Source organism: Chiroxiphia lanceolata, chromosome 3, assembly GCF_009829145.1.
Source record: "Chiroxiphia lanceolata isolate bChiLan1 chromosome 3, bChiLan1.pri, whole genome shotgun sequence".
Taxonomy (NCBI): domain Eukaryota; kingdom Metazoa; phylum Chordata; class Aves; order Passeriformes; family Pipridae; genus Chiroxiphia; species Chiroxiphia lanceolata.
Genome location: NC_045639.1, coordinates 59249174 through 59272668, shown reverse-complemented (window position 1 = coordinate 59272668; position 23495 = coordinate 59249174). Strand labels below are relative to the sequence as shown.

The window sequence follows — 23495 nt, the reverse complement described above, 5'->3', positions numbered from 1 at the left end:
AAAATTTCTCTCTCATTTCCCTCACACTCAGTCTTCTGATTCTATCTTCACCGTGCCTCTCTGTTACTTCCAACAAAAGTTGGTATGCATCATCTGTAAATACCATTAAGTTGTAGAGGCTGAAACTACAGATGTGTACTAAATTATTGCAAAGTTTACTAACAGAAAGCCTCATTCGGATAATTTGACTTTTATTTTGAGGTACTTGAACACCATTTTCTCAATATGGTTATGCTATATTAAATGGTATATCTAGCAATACACATTACGCAATATATACATACACACACTATGTAATATATATACACTATATATACACTATATAAAAATGTGGCATAAATATTTACATACTATACAGTAACTATATTTATCTTTTCTGTAAACACAAATATATAAAATAATATATATTATGAAATTAAACAGAATGTTTGAATACTGTGGAGCTGGTTTAAGTGCCACTTACAGCAGGCAGGTAACAGTTTCACAGTGCTGCCATACTGTACATCATCAGAGAGGTGTGAGAAGCCAAAGCTGAGTTTACTGTTTCACCTGATAAACTAAGCCCTGGAGTGAAGGATTCCCTCCCTGACTGATCTCCTGCCACAGGTTTAAGCTCATTCTCTGATGGCTGTCAGCTTGGGAGTTGTCCTATAATTAACCTGCAGTATCACATGCATGCAGCTGGTGAACATTTCACACAAGGTCATTTCTATAGAATGTTTGCGACACAGGTTGCTCCTAGGTGCTTCCTCTTAACACACAAATATGCAATCCAATCTTCTGCATGGATCCTACAGTAGTTAAGTTGCAGCTGTTTAAAACTCTTCATCTAGACTTTGCTGTGGGCTGCCTCAAGGAGCCATCCGGCTTTCTTCTCTTCCCCCTACAGTTTCCCACAGGAAAATCCTTGCACAGGATTTTAGCTGATTGAAAGTTAATTCTGTAAAAATAGAAAAACCCAGATAACCAAGCATTTGCTTCAGTTTGATGAGCGCCTTTTTTTTTTATTAAAGAAACCTGCAGTTACGAATGAATAATAACATAATGAAGTTGCATCTTTGTTCACACTCATTGCTATAATTACTTAACAAAAAAACGTTCAGTGTCCTAAAGTTCAGTTATCCTTATTTTTACAGCACTAGTACCGATGGTCCCAAGCAGCCCATGATTACATGCTGCAGAATGTTCAAGCACAGGAAACACCCTCCCCACACCTCCATCTCCTCTTTACTTCCCAAACAAAAGATTGAGAAACAAAGGCATAGGAAAATTAAATCACACAGTACGGAAGTGACAGTGTCAGAAATGGCCTCTGTGCCTTCCCTGTCTGATGTCAATACAGCATTTGATAACTTAGAACAAGCAATAGCAAGAGGCAGATGAGGACACAGTTCCTGCAGGTGGGAAATCCTTAGCATCTCAGTCCTACCAGTGGAAGAAGCCACAGAGCCAAGTTGGAGTTGCATGGAGGAACAGAGACCAGGAAGGAGAGCACATAAGGACAGGATAACCAGTTTTATAACTATATAGATGTAGAATAAAATTGCAGGCACAATTTATAAACTTACAAGTCAAATTAGGTAGGTGCCCAATCACCTTATTTGCATTCCATGTTAATGTGATCATAACTACTTGCTTACATTTGCACATTTTCCAAATATATATTTAAAGATGCAATCTTCAGAACATGTCCTAGTCTAAACAGGAAAAGCTCAGGCTGACAAAGCAGTCAAAACTTTGAAATGGTAAGGGTTCATCTCTTCAACAGTAAAAATAATTTTCATAATATCCAATGATGACTGCGCATTTCTGAGAAATACGTGCTAGAAAAAGTTATACACAGAAAAGAGTAAGCACGTGGAGACTGATAATGGATGTGTACGTGCTAGCAGACATTTTGTTTTGAATTTCTGTAGACCTTTAAGGTTATGCTGAAAAAGCACGAGCTCAGAACTCAAGCAAAAGCTTGAGCATAAAGCTTTTCTTCATAACTTGTCTATGTGATCAGCTATTCAGAGAAAAATAACTCAGAATCTGTTGTGATACTGCCATACAGAACCTGAAAGAACTGTCAGAGAAGACATCAAACAATCTACCTCACTGTGGCTGTGTTAATTGTAATGACTCAAGAGCCTTTAGGCTGAATCCTATAAAGCACAAAATCAGCCTTAAGGCTCTCTGTAAAAATGCTGGAGATCCCGCGCAGAGTTACTGAATTATGGTAAATTCAGAATCCTGGTTTCGAAAAACTCGCCTCGCTTGACCATCTTCATCTGAAGGCGGTAGGTCCGTGTCTGTAAGAAGCCGCGGGGTGGCGGTGCTGTCGCACGCCGGTGTGCAGCCAGGCTGCTAACAGAGAAGCAAAACCGGCTTTAACCATACTGTCACTGATGTACTCGCGGCTGATTTGAAGCGAGAACTTGAAATAATTATTCTTGACATGTGAACCTAGTAATGCATTTCAAGGATTAAGCTGAATCTAGCAGAGGAAAATATGCCAGCTCCGAAGACTTCAAAATTTAAATTTCATAACTGTTCCCTCTATCCTAATTAAAGCTATTCTGCTACCACATCACACAAGGAAAGTACATAATTACAGATCCTCAGTTACAGGAAATTGTCAATACAGTGAATATTCTGCAGTACATCCATATAAATATACATATATATACTTTTCATGTAAAGACCAACGTGTCTTTTTAAACCTAAAGTCTACTTGACAACTTTATTTCATTCTTCAGTCTGGGTGGTGAGTCCTTAATGGGCCACACTGCAGGCACTCATTTGTTTCTGGGCTCCCATGTGAAGCACAACAGCTTTTCCAAGAGAAAATATAAACGTAGCTTGAAAGGTAGTTCATCATAGGCTCAACTCCCTACAGATTGCATAGGTGGGACCATGCCAAATTTGGAGGAATGTCCTGGACAGAAAGAACCAGTGCCATCCCAGGCACCCCCTCTGTGTCTGCATGTCCCCTTCTGTCTCTCCTCTAAGCGTGCACCATGCTTAGAGGTTCAGTGCAAAGCAGCAGTCTTACTTAAGTCGTTTTAACATTAGAACTGCAAAAAAAAGAACTGAGGGCCACACAGTCCTCCTTATGGGACTTGGGCATATTTGAGACTTCTCAGTCACTAGGTCCTATCTTTGTTTCACTTGGAGTGAGTAGTCTGCTCACACACCAAGGTCCTACAGTTTACTGCTGTGGACTATTCCTTCAGTATCAAACAACATTACTTTAAATTAAAAAAAAAAATCTTCATCTGTGAAACAAGAGGCAGCGGCCAGAGTCTTGCTGCAGTGCAATATGCACATATGCAGCAGCAACACTGGCAGCATGCTGTTATTCTGAGTCCTAATTAATGACTGCTGAGTTGTGTCAGATCAATGCTGGGCTCAGTCAGGGAGTGTGCATGGAGCAGCCAAGGCAGTGACTGGGGGGCTGCAGGAAGCTGAAAAGGTGCAAAGGAAAGTGCCCTCCTAGGAGCACCTGGTATGTGGTACGTTCACAACGCCTGATGTGCAGACTGCATCACATCCCCAGCGGGTTCGCTGGCAAAGGCGCTGCCTTGGAAAATGTGGTCGCGATGAAGCCTTGTATCAGTCGGACAAAAGTTTTAGGACAAGAAGCAACGGGCAGAAATTGATGCACAAGAAGTTCCACCTGAACATGAGGAAGAACTTCTTTACTGTGCGGGTGACCGAGCACTGGAACAGATTGCCCAGAGATGTTGAGGAGGCTCCCTCACTGGAGATATTCAAAAACCGTCTGGACGTAATCCTGTGCCATGTGCTCTGGGATGACCCTGCCTGAGCAGGAGGGTTGGGCCAGATGACCCTCTGTGGTCCCCTCCAACCTGCCCGGCTCTGTGACTCCGTGCAACGCCGCGCAGCGCGGCCCGCCGGGGCTCCGCCGCGGCTCCGTGGGCGGTGGATGGCAGCGGAAGCGCAGCCTCCGCCCTGCCTGCTCCCCTCCCTCCCGCCGCCGTGACTTCCGGCGGCCGCTCTAGCCGCGCCGCGTCTATGCCCGCGGCGCCGGGGAATGTTTATTGTCGCGGGGAGTCGGCCCAGCACCCTCAACGCCGCCGGGCGACCGGCACCCACCGACCGGCACCGCGCCCCGCCCCGTCCTGCCCTGCCCCGACCGCCGCCCGGCCGCCCGCCCGCACGGTAACGGCCGCCGACGGGCCGCGCTCCTCCTCCTCGTCCCCCGCCTCCTCGCCGCCGCCTCGGGTCTGCGGGCCCGGCCCGCCGGGACCTGCCGCCGCCGGTGGACCCCCGCGTCCCGCCCCTGCCCAGCCGAGGGGAGGGAGGTGGCGCGGGGCCTCCCCCGCCTCGCCGAGGCCCTGCTGGCGCCTCCTGCCGCGGTACCGATCGCGCCCGGGGCGGGGGGTGTGCGCGGTTCGGCCGCCGTGCCGGGGAGGGGAGGGAAGGGGCAGGGCATGCCCGCGGGGACCGGCCCGTTCCCCGCGGCCCGGGGGCTGCCCGGGGGGCACCGGCGGCCCCGCGCCTGGCCCCGGGGGCATTGTGGCGGCCCAGTCCCCGCGGGCGCGGCGGCGGCGGCGCTGCCCCAGGTCAGGAGCGCCTGCAGCAACCCGCGGGGCCGAGCAGCGGGGCCCGGCGTGGCCAGGCCGCCCCTCCGCCTGCGCTTTGTTCGCGCCCTGCCGGCCCAAGAAGTTTGGGGCCGGGGTGGAAGGGGAAGAAGGAATAGTTGTTAACCGGAGCGTTGGGGCGCTGGTGCATGAAGGGCTTTGAGTGAGGCTCCCGGCAGCGAGAATGGGAAGGCTGCTCGTGTTTCCTCAGTTGAGACGCGCAAATGGGAAATGGGAGGGGAGTGAGAGGCTTACCCGTTGTCTTAAAATATTTTGCTACAGCTAAACTTTTCTTACGGTTTTTCATCAAGTTGGAATGGCCAGGGAACCTATTGGTTCAGACTTTTGTCATACTTAGGATGATTTTCCATGTATTATAAAGACTGAAAGGATTCTTTTTAATGTTTGGCATTCAAGTATTACTGGATGTTCGAAGGGAAAGATGGCACAAACTTCGGTTCAAGTGAATCCTGCCTTGAATATGAATGAGCCTTTTTGATGAAAGAAAGACTTGAGGAAAATAGCCTGTTATGAATTATTTTAAAATGTACTTTCTTGTCTTGCTCTGTAAACTGGCTTTATTCTTACAACTGGATTTGTGTTGGAAGACCCCGGGTCCATGGAGATTCAGTAGTCTTATCCAAGACATTTGACAGCAGGATTGAGATCCTGCTTGCTTGTGGTATAGCTGATATCTTCATTCACATTGATCTAATAGAACAGATCCCTACTTTGGCACTAGCTTTGCGCATATTTGAAAATTTTCTCCCACCAAATATAATTGTTTCTTTCTGTAGGAAATAGTCATGACTCTGCAAATCCTGAAAGGTGAGAATAGTACCTTCAAGATGGCCTTTTGCTTTAGGCACAATTTAATTTGCCACTGCAACAGAAAGTAGAAGCATGCCCCACTAGCTCAGTGGCTGTAACTAAGAAAGTTGTTTGGACTGGGATTTTCTGTACAGACAGTAGCTATGTTGCTCTTAGTTCCGGGGAGTCATTCACGTGCCACTGTGACCATATCGTGTCTAAGAATTTGGGCAGATTTCAGAGGTCTGTCACCTCTGGTGTTTCCTGTGGACTTGTTTCATGAGGGGCTGAACACAACTCTTTAAAATTACACCTTCAGAGAAAGGATATAATTGACTCTCCTCATTCCTGATAGGCTTTTTTTTTTTGCACTCTCCATTCTCATATGGAAGCATCATAAGTTCATGTTAACTTCTTCAGAGATGCTTTTCAGGCATGAGCTTGAAAAATGCCTACTGACATGATAATGACCAATATCCCTTCAGCCGGTCTGTTGGAATTGTTTGTGGAGTTGGTCAGTTGGTGAATTGCTTTGGAGCAAGGTTAAAAATAACCAGTAGAAATTGCTTGTACTTAGACTTCTGGTGAAAAAGGTGTTTATTAAACTGTTCTGGCATTAATGTAACCATTATTAGACATCCCCCATATACCTTTATAGCGCTGAGTTTCTTGGATCAAAGGTAGTCAAAAGCTTAAAATAATACTTTGTTTATATACCCCATCCCAAGTGCCTTTCCTTTCTCTTTGATGCTGGTGCTGTGGTTGGTTTGGAACTTTTTGAAGACAGAGAGTGCTGGCTTTTTTTAGATTGTAAGATTTCAGTGCAGAGTGTTTTGTCTTCATGTGTGTTTATAGAATATCTAAAATAGTATAGCTGTGTTTCTAACAAGGGAGGTAAGGGTAATGCTTTAAGAACTTGAGTGTTCGTTCCTTCCTGCGAAGTATTTCTTATTCTGGGAAGTTTCTCTGGATATAGTATAGCTTTTGTTGTTCTTTTTCTTTTTAAGTTCATTATCATGCTTAACCTATCTATATTTTTTCCTTCCTCTTAGGGTAATACTCCTAAAATTTAAAAGAACAGTCTTTTAAAATTTTCCTGATAAAATAATACAGACATCTTCAGAGATGTATTTAAGCTTTTTTCTCTGTTGCGGTAGATTGTGTTACCCTGGTGCAAGAAACAACTTGAAATGAAAGTTGGCTAGTTTCTTGTGCTGAGAAAATTGAACGAAGTACATAATTTAAAAGAAATGCTGTACGTACAGGCAAATTATTTTATGTTCAAACTTAACCTATTGTTAAATTAGCAAAACTGGCAAAACGTTTTAGAAATGCGATTTAGGCTGCCAAAATTCTGCAGTTCAGATGAGATAACCTTTGGGCAAAATTAATGAACAAAACCTAAGCTGAGCTCAATAAAATCAACTTAAGCATTTGCAAATCCAGAACTGGAAAGAACCAGATGTTTGGTTTCTACTCAGCCTCTCTGTTCTACAAGTGTAACTTCATCAATGTGGAATAGAAACAGGCTTATATGTAAGGCGCAATATTTTCCCCATTTTGCAGATAAGATACAGAAATGCAAAAATTCAAGTTTTGGGAAATAACAGTCAGGCTAGTGTGTATGAATAGCAGAGAATACAAGAGAAAACTGGGAAAGAGGAGGATCAAAATGTTTTTTAGAATTCCTTTGTTCTATCTGGTCATGCTGTTGGAGATACATATAATTAGGAACAATATCTTTCTTTCTTAAACATTGTTACACATTTTTGTAAGACTTTTTTTTTTTAGTGTAGTCTATGTATTTTTACTTTTTAAAACCATTTAACTTGCTTTTGTTCTTATGGTTTCTATGAATTTTAATTTCTTTGAGGCTTACCAAAGAAAGGTAGCAGGACATCTTCTCTCTAGATTTTTTTTTTTCTTTGTTGTAAGTGCAGTGTGAGACATTAAAATGTCAAAGATTGTGATAGGTTATGATTGTTCACTGCTTGGACACAAGTATCCAAGCCTAGTAATATTTTGGTTTACCCAATGATTCTAAACTGTGCCTTGGAAGTGGTTACCATTGCATTTCTATACTAAATAGGAATGGATGTGTTCAAAATCATTGACACTTAGATTCATGTTCTCAAAAAACACAGGAAGTATTTAGCAGCAGCAAATAGGGAGTTTTATCCATACAAATTAGAAAAACTTGGCAATTAACATTTTCAGTATTTGAGTGAAAAGTTTTAATAATGACACGCTGCTGTTAGATCACGTAGCCATTTTCATTTTTACACTGTATTCAAATTCTGTTTTTATAACAAGTCATGCCCCTTTTTAACTGAACGTCACAAATCATAGTCTAGAACGTTAGCAACAGGTCAAATAAAATTTCAGATTAAAAAGGTTCTCCCTAAATACCTGTTTTCTTGTGCTTTCAGAACATGGCTCATGAAAATGGGAGCACACCACTGTAATCTGTGTAATTTTTCTCCCATTAAAATCTGTGCAAGGAGATTGTACTTCTAAGCAAGACACATTGTAATTGCTAAAAACATCCTTACTGATGGCTCCACAGGCACCTCTTCTCCTGTAGAACCCCCTTTAATAACAGAACTTTTCCTTTTAAATTGTAATTTTCCTCTCTTTTCAACCACTTTTTCCTTTGTTCTGAATGAGCATGTGACTGTTCTCCCTGGATCTTTTTAAGATAGTCCGTCAAGGGTTTTATGGGGACATTATCATATAGTACTACAATTTGCTTAGATGTTAGCAACCTTTCCAAGGGTGTTATGCATGATGGTGGTATTCTTCAAGAACATAGAAATTGAGTGTGCCAGTAGACACTTGCTGATAATTTGGAGATGCTGCTGACTGGAGGTATCTTGTTGACATTCTTTCCTGAGTTCCAGTAAATGAACTCTGCAGGAGCCAGGAGTTGGAGCCAGGGTGGAAAACAAATGCCTCTCTGAAGATGCCACAGGTTCCAGCTTCATGCTGGCTCTGCCTGCATGCCATTCAAAATCTGCACATATGCTATCTTTGGATCTGGTGCCATAAATTACTTGCCCAATCTGTAGTAGTCCATCAAAACCAGATGGAATAATTAATTTCTGATTTTGAGGATTCATATAATGTTTCGTTCAATAAAAAAAGGATCTGGGAATACTAGTTAGTTACTGTTTGTTCTCTTCTTTGTCTGCATTCTCTTCATCCCCACACAGAGCCTTTGGTTTTTCTGGTTTTCTGTTGCTGTTTCTTAATCTCTTCTCTGTATTAGCACCCATCTTGCTTTTTCTTACATTGGACAAGCCAGCAGTTCCAGAATAATTCTTTCAGCAGGGAACAAGCTGCAGAGTAGAAGCAGCAACTACCACAGCAGTTAACTGAGTACATTATGCACATCTGCCTTGTAGTTTGTCACGTCAGTATTGTCAGTGAGTGGTAGTCAAAGATGCACCTTACGTGAGTTCTCAGAGACTATGAGAACTTCTCAGGAAGTTGTAGTCAGATGAAAATACTGATTATAACATTAATTTTGTATCTTAAAGATTTCTGATATAGAATGCAAGACTGAAAATTTTAAAGTTACATAAATGCTTTACAATCTGTTATCTATATTATTTTTCTTAATGCATAGTCTCCTGCTTCTTCCATGGCAATGACCATGTAGAGCATTTCATATATGTGACAATTTTCCTTTGATTTGTTCTTTCCTTTCCTTTTTGCTCATTTTGGATGAAATAATGCTAAAATTTTTATATAAGTTGTTTCCACTGTCTACCAATGTTTTTGTATTTTTCCCCTCTCCTTTCCCCACGTTCTTCACCTGAGATTTATTTGAGGTGTCCACTGTCTTGGCTTCAGTGTGCCTACAGAAGAGATGTTGGGCATTCTTGGGCTGGGGTGAATGGTTGCCCAACTCCTGGTCTTGATTCTCTTTCCCCGGTTGAGGTGTGTGTGAGGAGTGTCACCTGCAATGTGCACAGGCAGCCTGGATGCTTCCTGGCTGCCTTAGGTTTTCTGTGCATACACTGGTTGGCCATCCTGTGCCTTCAGTTACTGCTCAGAAACCCTTGTGCTTTTCCTCAGAAACACTCGATTCTGCTCTGCCCATACAATGCGTTCATTCTATGCGGTTCCTGTGGGCAGTGCAGAAGGGAGCGAGAGGACACTGGCTCACCCCAGGCTGTTGCTGCCGCCAGGACAATTCATATAGTTCGCATTATACTATAATTGGGAGAGATAGGCCAAGAGTGCCGGATTAAGATGGCAAAGCTGTGGTAGCAGGTTGTCTACTGACTGCAATTTGCGTAACCTGTGTTAGTTCGAAGTTATTCACAGGCTCATGCGTTCCAACACAAGCGTCAAGCTGTTCAGAATTATCAGCTCCAGCAGTCAGAGAAGTGTATTTTCCTGAGGTGTCTAATGACATCCTCAAATGAGCTGAGGAAAGATTAGCCACTGGTGCTACGGAATAAGTTTCAGTAATCTTTACAGTGTTAGTAAAAATTGTAACATATTTAACTGGCAAGTTTAAATATTCTTTTATATATATGTATACACAATTTCTGTTAAGTCTGGCAACATGGCTTTGAACAAGTTACCTCCTATTTTCTAGCATACAGGATGCAGACACTCCCCCTCCCCACACACAGTCAAATGAATCAGAGTGTAGTCACTTCTGCTTCTTGTCTCTTTTGAGGAGTGAATGTATACAATGGCATTAATAGGCAGTTTTCTACTGGTATGTTTAATTTTATCATTTTTGCTTCTCAGGATGTGATCTTCGTGGTGAGCTGGTGGGAAAACTAAGTTGTAAATCACCCCAATGGATGCAGACAGTGATGTTGCACTGGACATCTTAATCACAAATGTAGTGTGTGTTTTTAGAACAAGATGTCACTTAAACTTGAGGAAGATTGCATTAGAGGGAGCAAATGTGATATACAAGCGTGATGTTGGGGTAAGAGATTCAACATACTTCAGTTGTCTGTTTTTAGAAATGTTCCTTAAGCTAAACGTTCTTCTGCCTGATGCCTGTGTATGGTTAATAGAGAAAAGCAGAGTTTTAGATCTGTATTTCTGTCTGGCTCGGTATTTAGTCAGTCATACATTAAATGTACAGTAAGGGGAGTGAGTAAATGCTGTCTCAGGAGACTTCAACTAATGAGGTGAATACTGGGTATACGGTATGTGATGAGACCTCTTACACCTCAGGTTCCGTTTTGCCTCCCAAAATTTGACAGCTATGTCTAGAAAATATATCTTGATAAGGAGTCAGAATGTCAAGTCACTGTAATAAGAAAAAAAATCAACACGATGTTCGTGGCTTTCAGTGAAAAATACCTTCAGTTAATCTATTTTGTGAACACCGAAACATAGCCTGACATATTTCATACTTATTTTGCTCTTCTCAGGAGCTGGGGCTTTTTTTAATTACTGAAAGAGATGGAGGAACAGTTCAAGGCTGTTAAAAATAAAGGAAGTTTTAGTGTAACAGTTGATTTGTGTAGCAAATCTGTGTAATTTTTTTTCCAGTATGAAATTGAACTACTGCTAATTTCCAATTTTTCCACTTTTCTTTTTAGAAGGTTTTAATGAAGCTTCGGAAACCTAGGATTACGGCCACAATTTGGTCCTCAGGAAAAGTTATTTGCACAGGAGCCACAAGGTGAGTTCATGAAGATTCTTTCTCTAGCTGTAAATTCTTGTGTATTTTAAAATACAGTGTTGTAAATGAAGAAGTGGTACTTACCACTGTTTAGAGTCACTCATACTGGATCACGTTGATCCTTGCTAAACTACATATTTGCGAGGAAGTTTTCTGTGTGAAGTGTATGTCTCAGACTGTGTTCACATCATGACGAACATCAGTTCAGCCTTCTTGGGAGAGCAGCAGGAAAACTGCTTTATGAAGAAAATCTTAAAGAGATTTGAAAAGTCTTTAAGATTCTTAAACACACTCAAGTGTGTTTAGCCAGAACTTGAGACTTGGAAAGGGATGACCTTATATCTCTTATTCTTTCAAAAAAACCCACCTGAATTTAACCAGTGTTGAGAGACTGGAAAGAAGCAAAAGCAGATTCTCCGTTCAGCTACATCTGAGACTTGCTAAACTCTTAACAGCTGAATTCTTTTAAGATATGTCTGCATTGTGAAGTAAGGATAAGGTACAATAGTAAATTTGCATACTTTCTGTATATGATGTCTGTTTCAAAATGGAAGATGATTGGATGTTAATTCCAGACTATGTGATCTTATTTGTATCTTGAGAGTACTTAGAATCATGTATGATCAAAACATGTCTCTCACTTCTGCTGGAGCCAGTTGTCAAGATATTCTTCAAAGAGGGCATAAAGGACTCCATTTGAATGTCTAGGTGGTTAAAATGTAATACATACGGTAGGATAAAGTGAAGGCTGTCCATGTGTTCATGGTTGATGTGCTGCATTATGTATCAGTTCATTTTGTAGTCTGAGTAGCTATTGTGATATGTGTGCACACAAATATATACTATTTCTCTTAACGCAAAGTTCTTTTCTTTCTCCTTTGTAGTGAAGAAGAAGCTAAATTTGGTGCCAGACGATTAGCTCGTAGTCTACAGAAATTAGGTTTTCAGGTAATTCTAATGAAAAAGGACTTGTATGACTCAAGCAATGCTGGTAGTTCATGTTTTAGAAAGAAACAAAAAGGAGGGAGCATAACAACTTATCAGTGAGCATGTTTTCACTCAGATGCCCCTTTTGTGTTGGCATACATTTTCCAGATGCTGTTTTATTTTGTGGATTTGAGTTTTGTTTGGCAACTCAGAGTAGTACTTCTTCAATGGATAATGGACAACAAAATTTAATAAATGAACCACCCACAGATGTTTCTTGGATAGAATTTACACTATCTTGAAAGATTTATTTGGAAAAAGTGCTGAAGAGGATAAATTTAACTGTCATTTGAACATAATTTTCACTCATTTCTGATGGGATGGCAGATGCATTTCTATCTTCATAAAGGCAAGTTTAAGCCTCTTTAATTAAAAAGGGAAGAGAAAAGGTGCTTCTGCACTATCGGGTTGCACAGCGGGGAATAAGCAAAATAGTCAAGTCAGGAAACCCCTCTTTTTTCTGGGTTTGGGTTAACATTACCAGCCAAAAACATCACTTGCATTTCTTATCAAGGGTTGAAAAACAGCCACATGAACAACTTAAAGTGGCATGGTTTAGTACCCTAAAACTTCCTGATAGTCTATTGTACTGTTTACTCACAGATTCGGCTAGGGGCAGACAATTAAATAAACACAGTAGCTATCCTTTTCAGGGAGAGACTCCTTTTGATTGTAGTGCATAAAGGCAGAGGTGACAGGTTATCTTGGTAATGCTGCATCAGAACCCAGCACAAGTTTGACACCTTATTGTCACAAATTCTTAAAGTTGGAATGAACAGTAAGTCAGTGAGGTGAACAGTGCTTCCAGGGTGGACGCACCAAGTTTTATAATAAATCAAGCAGTTTATATTTTGAAGATTAATTTGATAATTGACCTTTTATAAGGCTAAGTTGCTTCTACCGGTAATGTCTTTCCAAAAAGTTTAGGCTGAAGAATGGTCATTTTAAGTTTAGGAAGTCTCAGAAAATGAGCAAAAGTTTCCCTAGTGATACTGCCAACACTGACTTCTCAGCAGTGTATTTTTTTCCTGCTATTTTATTGTCATCTAAAATGTCTGTGGCAAAGAATAACTGAAAGCAAATCCAGCAAATGGATTTCAGAAAGTTATGGAGTAGAAAACCAGTTTGCTGTACTGGCCACTGGACATTTAGAGCAAAACAATTTTCACCTTTTTTTCTTAGCTTTAATAAGAATGGTGTCTAGCAACAAGGTATTAGAGAAGCTTTCAGTGAAATTTAAGCTTTTTCTCTGCTTGTTTTGGTGTTCCATGAGCTATTTAATTTACTTTCTTTTCAGTGTGGAGATGTTTAGTGCAGCAGTATAAGTTGTTTTTTGTGTCTCATTCTTAAACTGTACTATAACCCTATGATACAACCGTGAGGTATCTAATTCAACAGATATTCCACCATACAGGGGTAATGTAAATTATTTAAGTCTGTTAAGTATCTAATAGATGTCTATTAGAAATTAATCAGTCACAAGATTTTAATTTTGAAATCTCATCACAGTATTCTAAGTAGCATATTTCTCTTTATTTTTTTTTTTTTTTGCAACCCTTATATCTACCTCACTGTAAACTGAATTTCTAATGTCTTTTTTTCCTCTCTTCCAAAAAGGTAATTTTCACAGATTTTAAAGTTGTGAATGTTTTAGCAGTGTGCAACATGCCCTTTGAGATCAGATTGCCAGAATTTACGAAGAATAACAGACCTCATGCGAGGTATGGTAGGATTTTAAAAAATTTTAGTCTTGATATACTTCTTAAACTTTTATTTTTGAGTTCTAGATCTCTCTTTTTTACCTTTTATTTTGTTTTCTAGTTATGAACCAGAACTTCATCCTGCCGTGTGTTACAGAATAAAATCTCTCAGAGCTACCTTACAGATTTTTTCCACAGGCAGTATCACAGTTACAGGTATTTTGATGTCAAAAAATAAATATTGAACTTGTTGGGAATATTTAACTTTAGATCTAGCAGGCTTAGGAAGGAAAGATGTGTAAAAGTCAAAATATTATGTTGAAAGGATTTTGCTTCCCAGTGCTATCATATAGTTTGTTTTTGAGTGAAAGTGCCAGAAGAGCTGTAGAGAAAGTGTTATTATTAGTAGGCTCGAACAATTACTTAGATTGAATGTACTTAGTATGTTTGGGGTTTTTTTTAACAAAAGTGAGATAGGATTTAAGAATGCAGGTATTTATTATGTATTTAAATGTCTGAATTTTCTTCCTTTTTTTGATCTTCGTAGTGCTGTAAACTACACTGCATGTAGCATTAACATCCCTTTAAAAAATATGTTTTATCAAACTGGACATTTGTGGAAACTTATAGGGTGACATAGCATTTTTTCATAAATGAAGTTGAGTAGTACCTGCAGTTCTTCAGACTTGTGTTCTCTTTGTTAAAGCTCAACTGAGGGAACCACCACTGAATCACAGGCATCAGTGATTTTTCCCTTGTAATCAGAGATGTGATTGTCCTGGGTCTTGGAGGCACCATGCCATGTTTTTGCCTCTCTCTTTCTGATTTTCATTTTTCATTCTCTTTCATGTTTGCTCGTGGGGTTTCCAGTAGTCAGGTTTTTCAGAAAATACTTGTTAAAATAATACAGAACCAAAAACATTTTGTTTCACTTTAGTGGGAATTAAGTGTTGCAGTTTTTAGAGCTCAGCTACTGGTTCAGAAGTTGGGAAAGGATTTTTTTTTTATTATTTTCACATCTTAATTCCTTAACAAATAGCTAGGTTTAGGGGGATTTTTCTTACAAGATATTGGAAGAAGTTTTTTTAAGAAGACAAACTTCATCAGATAGTAATCTAAATATAAAGGGGCTAAAAAGTACTTCAAGATTGCAGTATATGTTCTGAACAGAGCAACTGGTCTAGCCAAATCTAGAAACTAAATTTAAAATAAATAAGAAGCCTTAGTATTACTGCAATAATAAAAAGCTGTCAGCATGTCTTATCAGCCTCTTAATGAGATTCAGTTTCTCTGTAAGATTCTTATTACTTCATATACGGGACAAAATCACTTTCATATTTTCAGAATTGTCCTTTCAAAACATGAAGGTAAATATGATAAACATCCAAGTTTTGCATCTTTCTGGTTTAGTTGTTTTAGTGAGTTTGAAATATCTCAGACCTCTGTTGCTTTTGAAGGCTTCTGTTTTGTCTAGGCCTTTTTTCTAGGGGGAAAAAAATGTCCAGAGTCTTATGGATTAATGTTTCTGTAATACTAGTACTTATCATACCACTGACTCAAAGAATTTTGTGATACGTAATTAGAAATGTTACAAAAAAACCCAGGAAGGTGATTTCTTCTAATGGGACAAGTATCAAAAGATTTATTTACATTGAGAAAAGATAATAAAAGTCATTGGCATGTGAAAGAATACTTATTTCACTGATGCTTCAAAATGAGCAATGAGGAGGTTGTTTTGGGGGTTTGTTTTGTTTTTTCTTCTCTTATATTCCCTACAATGATGATCCAGTTTTTACGTCTCTTCAGTCTTACATAGAATAGCAGTTTTTTTACTAGAACTATTTGCCTACTCACACTTTCACTGCTTGAAGGCTTTCTCTAGAACTTCCATTTCTATAATTGCAACGAAATTTAAGGAGGGTGCAGTATCTGCCCAAAAGACAGCTATCTTTCACCATTCTTGTTTTAGCTAAGTGCTTAACTTAACCAGTTTGAAAATATGGGAAGAATCCTATTCTAGTCCATTTTCTTTCTGACTGAACATGGGAAACAATAATTACTTAAATAATTTATACTAAAGTTATTAATTTTGGGAGCCATTTTTGAACAGTTCTCTATACGTGGAAGAAACTTTTGAAATCTAAAGTAGGGTTAAGAAAACTCTGAGTTCACAGTCATCAAAGTATGTGAAAAATTGCTGCTCTCCTTTATCTGAATCACCAAGCTTCTATCCAGAATTAACATCCTCTGCCATGTCACTGCTCATTTATTTGCAGTCTTAATTTTTCATTGCGTAAAATGGTCTAGTACCATTAAAAAGCATCACTAGTTCATTCTTCCTTTTCTTTCATCAAATACTCATAGATTATGTTAGTAACCTTCATATGCTTTGTCCTGAGATAATGAAACCATTTCCTGGCTTGCAGGTTTTGTCCTAAGATCAGATTTGCAAAACCCATGACAGAAAGTAATAATTTATAATTTTCAAAAATAAAATAACATTGCTTGAAACATACTTGGGTCAAATCCAGCAATATTTAGCAGCAGTTTTTGTTGGTAGGTTTTTGAAACAACAGCTAAAAGTGGCTAGGCTTTGAGAAATACAATTTCCCAGAAGACTGACATAAGTAAAAGTATTTCTTTTACCTCTGCCACTCAGCATCTGCTTCTTCTGTAGACTGTTTAAGCCGGTAAATCTAAAACCACGCAAGTTGTTAAGAAATTAAATGACAGTATTATTTATTTGTAGTCTAGTCATTGACCAGTGTAGAACATCTTGCAGATTTGATGTGAAAGTCTTTCCTTGTAAGTAAAACTGATAAGAGAAACACCTTCTTAAGTTAAGAGAAATGGGGGGAAAATTACTGTCTACAGTATAAAGTTGTGATAGCTAAAAATATGAAGGTTATTTTAAAGATACTGTTGTTGTTTTAATTTCTGATTCCCTAATTTTTCTCTTCCTACTGCCTTTTTTTTTTAACTATCTCAGGGCCAAACGTAAAGGCTGTTGCCAGTGCTGTGGAACAGATTTACCCATTCGTGTTTGAAAGCAGGAAATAAATTTTATAACTCACCACTTGATGGTTAGGTTCCCTAACCGAGCACCTTTAAAGACTGCTGCACATTGGACTAAAAGCAAAAAGGAAAACTGGACCAACCATAGCAGAGGAATACAGACTCTTTTACTTGCTCATGGCCACAGTATAGACTCCAGTTCTTTTGGATTTTACTCTTAACAGTGCTGTATTGTAAGAACGGAAGTTTACAAGATATGAAATTGCTGCTTTTAAAAAGACATTCTATTTATTTTTGCAGTAATTTCGGTGTATTCATAAGCAAAGCTGTCACGATGTGCACTACCTTTAAGACTTTTTTTTTTTTTTTTTTTTAGCTTGAGCTTGTGTTTTGTTTGTGAATAGTCTTTTACATTTTTGTATGCTGAATATTGGGCACCAAAGAAGCTGTAAAAGTTACCTTTTTCACCTGATGAATGTGCACAAATAAAAGTTTGGAAAATATTTCTCTTCATACCTGTTCTGTTATATTCCTTCCCTTTTTCTATTACATTAAAATTGTATAGTTGCAAATTAATTTGAAGCAATGTAAGAATAGTCTTTTGCTGATACCTTCTGTTTCTATTTGTAGTATGTGTAAAACTTTGTGTGTGGGTTAGATTGAAATCTATAGTAGTTATGTATGTTTATCCGAGGATGAAATTTGGTTTGTTCACAGTTCTCTTAACTACATGCCAGACTTCAAGTATTTTCTTGCTGTTACATGAAGAGAAGACATTTCTAAATATAAAGGTTTTAAGCAAGTGTTTTCCTATAGAATTATAGAATATGCTGAGTTGGGAGGGACCCATCAGGATCATCGAGTCCAACTCCTGGCCCTGCACAGGACACTGCAAGAATCACACCATGTGCCTGAGAGCATTGTCCAAACACTTCTTGAACTCTGTCAGGCTTGGTGCTGTGACCACTTCTCTGGGGAGCCTGTTCCAATGCTCAACCACCCTCTGGGTGAAAAACTTTTTCCTGATATCCAACCTTAACCTCCCCTGACTCAGCTTCATGCCGTTTCCTCGAGTCCTGGCACTGGTCACGGGAGTGAAGAGATCTGTACTTGTCCCTCTGCTTCCCCTTGTGAGGATGCTGAAGACCACAATGAGGTCTCCCCTCAGTCTCTTCCAGCCTGAACAACCCAAGTGACCTCAGCTGCTCCTCATAAGGCTTCCCTTCCAGACCCTTCACCATCATCATGGCCCTCCTTTGGACACTCCCTAATAGCTTAATTACCTTATCAACTTAAGCTACTGTAGAAAAAACAACTGCCTTTTCCACCTACTCGATGCAAAAGGAAAAAAGTTAAGATATGAGCTTTGGGTTTCAGGAAAAGTGTTGTGCTTCAGCTGGAGAAGATGATATGGTCATGCTGATCCAGCCCCAGCCTGTTGCTGAACAATTAACCCAGACCTTTTCTACACTGTTCTTACTGTATAATATTTTGATGACAGGAGCTGCCAACAAGCAATGAAGCTTGGTTCTGGCATGTATTATTATTGGTATTAATCTTGGACTTGGAAGCCAGTAAATGTTTCTCTCAATAAGTGCACATTTGAAGCAGAAGAGAGGTGAATGCTTAAAAGTAACTGCAAATGCTACTTTTAAAAAGCTACAATAAATATGTATAAACGTATGTATGTCTTTTTTCCCTATCTCACTGAAGAGAAACATAACACAACTCACATGCTGCAGGTAATGTACAGTCTTGGTGGGCACTAAAAATGGTAAACGGAGCTGTGACTGTACCAGAAATCACAGCTGTGGAAGAATGGTGCAGAAACATCCAGAGGAAGAAAATGCCTGGCATGATGTATTTAATCTGCCTGAAGGGGTGGTATAGAAGTTGGGGCTGTCCATAGTGACTTTGTGCAGAAATTATGCTAAGGAAGGTGTAGCGTGGGAAATGCTTCACCAAATCCTTCAGAACAAAAAGAAAGGAATGTTTTGCTACAAGTCATAAGTGCTATGTTCCTAAAAGCCTTTTTGAACTCCATGTAGGTATCATAGAATCATTGAATAGTTTGGGTTGAAAGGGACCTTAAGGATCATCTAGTGCCAACCCCTCCTTCACTAGACCAGGTTCCTCAGAGCCCTACCCAACCTGGCCTGGAACACTTCCAGGTCTGGGGCATCCACAGCTTATCTGGGCATCCTGTTCCAGTGCCTCGCCACCCTCGCACTAAAGAATATCTTCTTTATACCTAATCTAAACCTGCTCTTTTAGTTTAAAGCTGCTCTTCCTTGTCCTGTCACTTTTTACAAAGTCCCTCTCCATCCTTCTTGTAGGCTCTCTTCAGGTACAAGAAGTTCACAGTTAGGTCTTCTCTCTTCCAGGTTGAACCATCCTAGTTCTTTCAGCCTTTCCTCATAGGAGAGGTGCTCCATCCCTCTAATCAACTTGGTGGCCCTCCTGGGAACTTGCTCCAACAGGACAATGTCCTTCCTGTGCTGAGGACCCCAGATCCAGCACTCCAGGTGGGGTCTCACAAGAGCTGAGTAGAGAGGCAGAATCACCTCCCTGATCTGCTGGCCATGCTGCTTTTGATGCAGCCAAGGACAGGGTTGGCTTTGTGGGCTGCAATCACATATTGTTGGCTCATGTCCAGCTTCTTGTCCAGCTTCTCATCCACCAGCACCACCAAGTCTTTCTCTTCAGGGCTGCTCTCAATCTGTTCATCCCCCAGCCTGTTTTGACACCAAGGGCTGCCACAACCCAGGTGCAATACCTTGCTCTTGGTCTTGTTAAACCTCATGGGATTCCCATGAGTCCATTTCTTGAACTTGTCCAAGAGCACTTACAACCCTGAAATTATGAAGTTGAGTTCAACAGTCACAAAATCTACGATAGCAAGCTTGCTCTATGTAAGTTTTCCAGTATGTACCAAATAACATGAACCTTGGCACTTCTGACACTAATAAGGATTTCGTGCATCTAGAGCAATGGACAAACCACTATTAGGGAACACGAATTATTATTACAGTTTTAAAAAACACAAGGTATTTGAACAATGAACAAATTGTCATAGGTTTACAGGAACAAAGTGTAGTCCTAAATTGATGAATGAGGATTTGACCATTGTAACTACAACAGGTGTCATAGATTAGGCTCGCCTCTTCAAATCAAATTACAAAGCCCTTGAGTGCTACTAGTGAATATCTGGAGCTTTTATGAAGCATATGGGTCTCCTAAATTTATCTGTGGAAAAAGAAGAACATTTTGCTTTGTTAGCACTGTCACGTAGTATGAAATCTGTCTCTTAGAACAAAAATGAAAGCTAATAATGAGCTGCAATGTATTAAAATGGGAACTGTTTCTTTTGAAGTGCTGCCTAGATCCATGCTAGCAGTTTGAGGCCTTTGTAACAATCCATAACGGAGCCAAAAAGCACACTACCAAACTTGCAGGGTAGTATTGAGGAAGAGAATAGTAGCAAATAAAAGATTCTTTGAAATGTGTGGTCACACATTCTAGCTTCCAGGGAGCCTCAAACTGTGAAAAGTACGTTTTAAAACCTCTGATGATGAAAGGCATCTGGCAGTGTATGCTTACACTCAGGGATATCACTCCATTTCCTACTTCTGCTCTGAATAGTTAGGTCCCCACCTCAGTCTGGAATAAGCCTTGCTTTCTACTCACGTGTGTGCACACATACCCCCTTTCCCATCTTCACAAGTTAGCATTTGTTTTCTATGCTGTGTTGTGCTGCCTCCACCCAGGTTCTCACTAGCAACTCCTGCAGCTACAACATGGAGCCCAGGCCAGACAGCATGGCCCAGTGTGATGGCTCTCACCTCCAGTGGGAGGAGCAATGCTTTGGGTTAACCTTACCTGTCAATCATCATCTCTTCCTCAATGACCATGTTTTCTAGGGCGCTGTTCATCTGTCCCTGGTTTCTCCATGTGGATCCCGTGAAAAACTCCTCACAGTGCTCAGCTCTGGCACTGGCAGCGCCATAAGAAGTTCATTTCACATTCTTTAGAGAGAAGGGTTGGTTCTATTTATACGCCCTACTAAGGACTCCTTTTTGCAGTAGATTGATAACTCTGACTCATTGCTGGCTTGTGGGTTGTCACAGCTGCTAGATCTTTTCCTGCAGTTTCTAGTGCCATTTTATCATTTTCTGACTTGCAGATAGTGTTACCAGGGAAATCTGCATTTTCAGAATTGTATCCTGCTTTTTTCACAGATTTGCAAAGTTCTGAATTCCAAACCAATCTTTCCCAGTTTAGCATATTAAATAAGCATATTCTGTTCTGTAATCCAGTCCATTAATGGAGATACTGAATAATTTTAGATCTGGGACAAAGTTTTTTGGGGACCGCTTCAGAGATCCAGGGATGTGATTTGTAAGATGTGCCTCTTTTTTCCCTTGTATTTTCATAGCTGATGGGATTGTGAGTATCTCTTTCATCAGATATGCAGGCTTTGTTATCAAAGACCAGTATAATTATTGCTACATTTATAGGGCTATATAGGGCTAAGTCTGTAGGACTACAATTAAGACTGTAGGTATAATGATTTTTAAAAGTCCTTGACTACAGCATCATTACCTTTAGGAGTTATCTGAAGCTGTCAGGGTCTCTGCAGTAAAACCAGTGTTGGAACTATGCCTTGTTCAGGAATATGGCATTTTTATTTATTTGTTTCTGCACTAAATAGGTGTGTGCATGGGAAAATTTTAGAAGAGGTTGCAATGAACCCAAAACCTGTAAGTTGGTGAGACAATTTCTATGGTATTTTCTGAGTTATATTTATTTTTATAAGAACACTCAGAAAATTTATTACAGCAGACATTTGTTTGGGAAGCTGCAATGCTGAGAAAGATTTTGCAGAGGCTCCCTTCAGTAAATACAATGTAATAGAAATTAAAAGCCAGTAAAGGCTTGGATTGTATGTGCAAAGGTCTGCTATCTAGAGGCAGCTATCAGAAAACACTGCCAACTAGAGAAAATGGGGAGTCTATTGGAAAAGTGAGTAATCCACTACCTCATAAAGTCACAGATCGGGAAATGGATAAATTTCCTGTAATATAGTCTTACTAAAAATACAGTAATACTAAATATTACTGAATTTAATCCCAGGCACTTGTTAGTATAAGAATGATGCTGATAAACTAATGGCATATTTGGAAGACTACCCAGAGTCACCTTATATTTCTTGTTCCGAAGCTGATTCAGTAGATCGCATGATACTGATACTGTCCTGCAGCGTAAACATTAAACAGGTGGAGAGATTTCCATAGATATCAGTGCTATAAAACTGAGGAAGGTATTAGCATACAGAAACCCAGAAAATGGTGGGTTCAGACTTTGACAAGATCATTTTACAAATGTTCAGGCAATGTATCACAATATAAGCTGATCCCAAAAGTGCAAAAATCAGGATGCTGAACTGAGCATTTCAAATTAAAAAAAACCCCAAAACTCCCCAAAGAAAAAACCCAAAACAAAACAAACCCAACCAAACCAACAAAAAAAACCCCTACCAAATCTTATGGGTTTTGGCCATATTCTCATTCTGGAATTCCTTGCACCTCCAAGTTAAGTGTGAAAATTTAAGGTAAAAAAATTAAGCCTTCTATGCTGCATTCTTGAGACATCTACACTTAAAAACTTCATCTGCCCCTTTTTCCCCACTCTCAGAGTCATCTCTGACTTCACCTCTCCTTGCATTTCATGCGCCCTCCTCATCCATGGTTTCTCTTCCACTGCTCCAAACCCAGCTCTCCATCTCTCCCTGTTTCACACTGCTATGAAACTTTTACGTCGCTCAGCTCTAATACAATTTTGTAGCCTTTTTCTGACTATTTGTAGAAGTTACAGGAATACTTTTACCTTTGCCAGTTCCTGCTGCTGTAACATGGAGTCAACTGTTACTGCTGAGGTAATGGAAGTGGCAAGGAGACTCTGCTGTGAGCTCTCTTCCATGCAGGGGCAAAGGATCTCTTCTCCTAGTCCCTTGTAGTGGATACTGGAACTGTAGACCTCAAACAAAATTCTAAGCAAGTCTTCATTTTTTATTGGAAAATTCAAAGTACTAGAAAATAAACCTTTCCATGTCTGTGGAAAAGGTGGAAGCACTTGAGACACAGGGTGGAATTTTAGCTTAGGAATGAGAGCAAAAGGCTTTTGAGCTTACTGCTTCCTATAGGGCCTTCAGTCTGAGTTACCTACATCTCAGGTGCACAGCCCCACTGTCTGTCCATGTGTCCTGGGTATGGTTGGTATCTACTTGCTTACAGACTATGGCAAAAGGGCTCACATGGAAGATTATGAGAAGGTTGTCCTTAATCTTTGGTACGTTGTGCATGCCAAAAACTGCATCTTGTTGAGCCTATCTTGCTTGATAGGTATACTATCACAAGCATCCGTGACATCAGGCCTTCTTATGACATCCACGATGTTGTTGTGAGAACTGCTGGGTCTAGGATCAGGACAGAAAAAATAAAGCAGCCATAATCTGACCAGCTAGCCAGTGGCCTAGCAATTCAGTTTCACTTGGTTTAGATAACATGGGATCTGCACAGTTAAAAATCCTGCATTGTGATAACTACTTCACAATGTGGGTTGGAAGGGACCCACAAGGATCATGAAGTCCAACTCGTGGCCCTGCACAGAGGCCACCAACCATCCTCAAGAATCACATCGTGTACCTGAGAGCATTGTCCAAATGGTTCTTGA

General features: G+C 40.1%; 1 protein-coding gene across 2 annotated transcripts; it reads left to right on the top strand.

Moving 5' to 3' along the window:
* The first annotated feature begins 4006 nt into the window (after nt 1-4006).
* Nucleotides 4007-18446, top strand: TBPL1 (TATA-box binding protein like 1). 2 transcript variants are annotated; one of them, XM_032683147.1, is made up of 7 exons: nt 4007-4167; nt 10167-10353; nt 10979-11061; nt 11946-12009; nt 13666-13769; nt 13870-13964; nt 16738-18446. In XM_032683147.1, exons 2-7 carry the CDS (start codon nt 10219-10221, stop codon nt 16806-16808), a joined length of 552 nt encoding a protein of 183 aa, XP_032539038.1. In that variant the 5' UTR covers nt 4007-4167; nt 10167-10218; the 3' UTR covers nt 16809-18446. The 2 variants fall into 2 exon arrangements, with proteins under 2 accessions (XP_032539038.1, XP_032539037.1); XM_032683146.1 differs by lacking the exon at nt 4007-4167 and adding an exon at nt 4250-4364.
* Nucleotides 18447-23495: the final 5049 nt, after the last annotated feature.

Coding starts and splice junctions, on each gene's coding strand:
- TBPL1 (XM_032683147.1), top strand. CDS start 10,219: ATGGATGCAGACAGTGATGTTGCACTGGACATCTTAATCACAAATGTA. Junction 11,062..11,945: donor ATTTGCACAGGAGCCACAAG/GTGAGTTCATGA, acceptor TCTCCTTTGTAG/TGAAGAAGAAGCTAAATTTG. Junction 13,770..13,869: donor AATAACAGACCTCATGCGAG/GTATGGTAGGAT, acceptor TTTGTTTTCTAG/TTATGAACCAGAACTTCATC.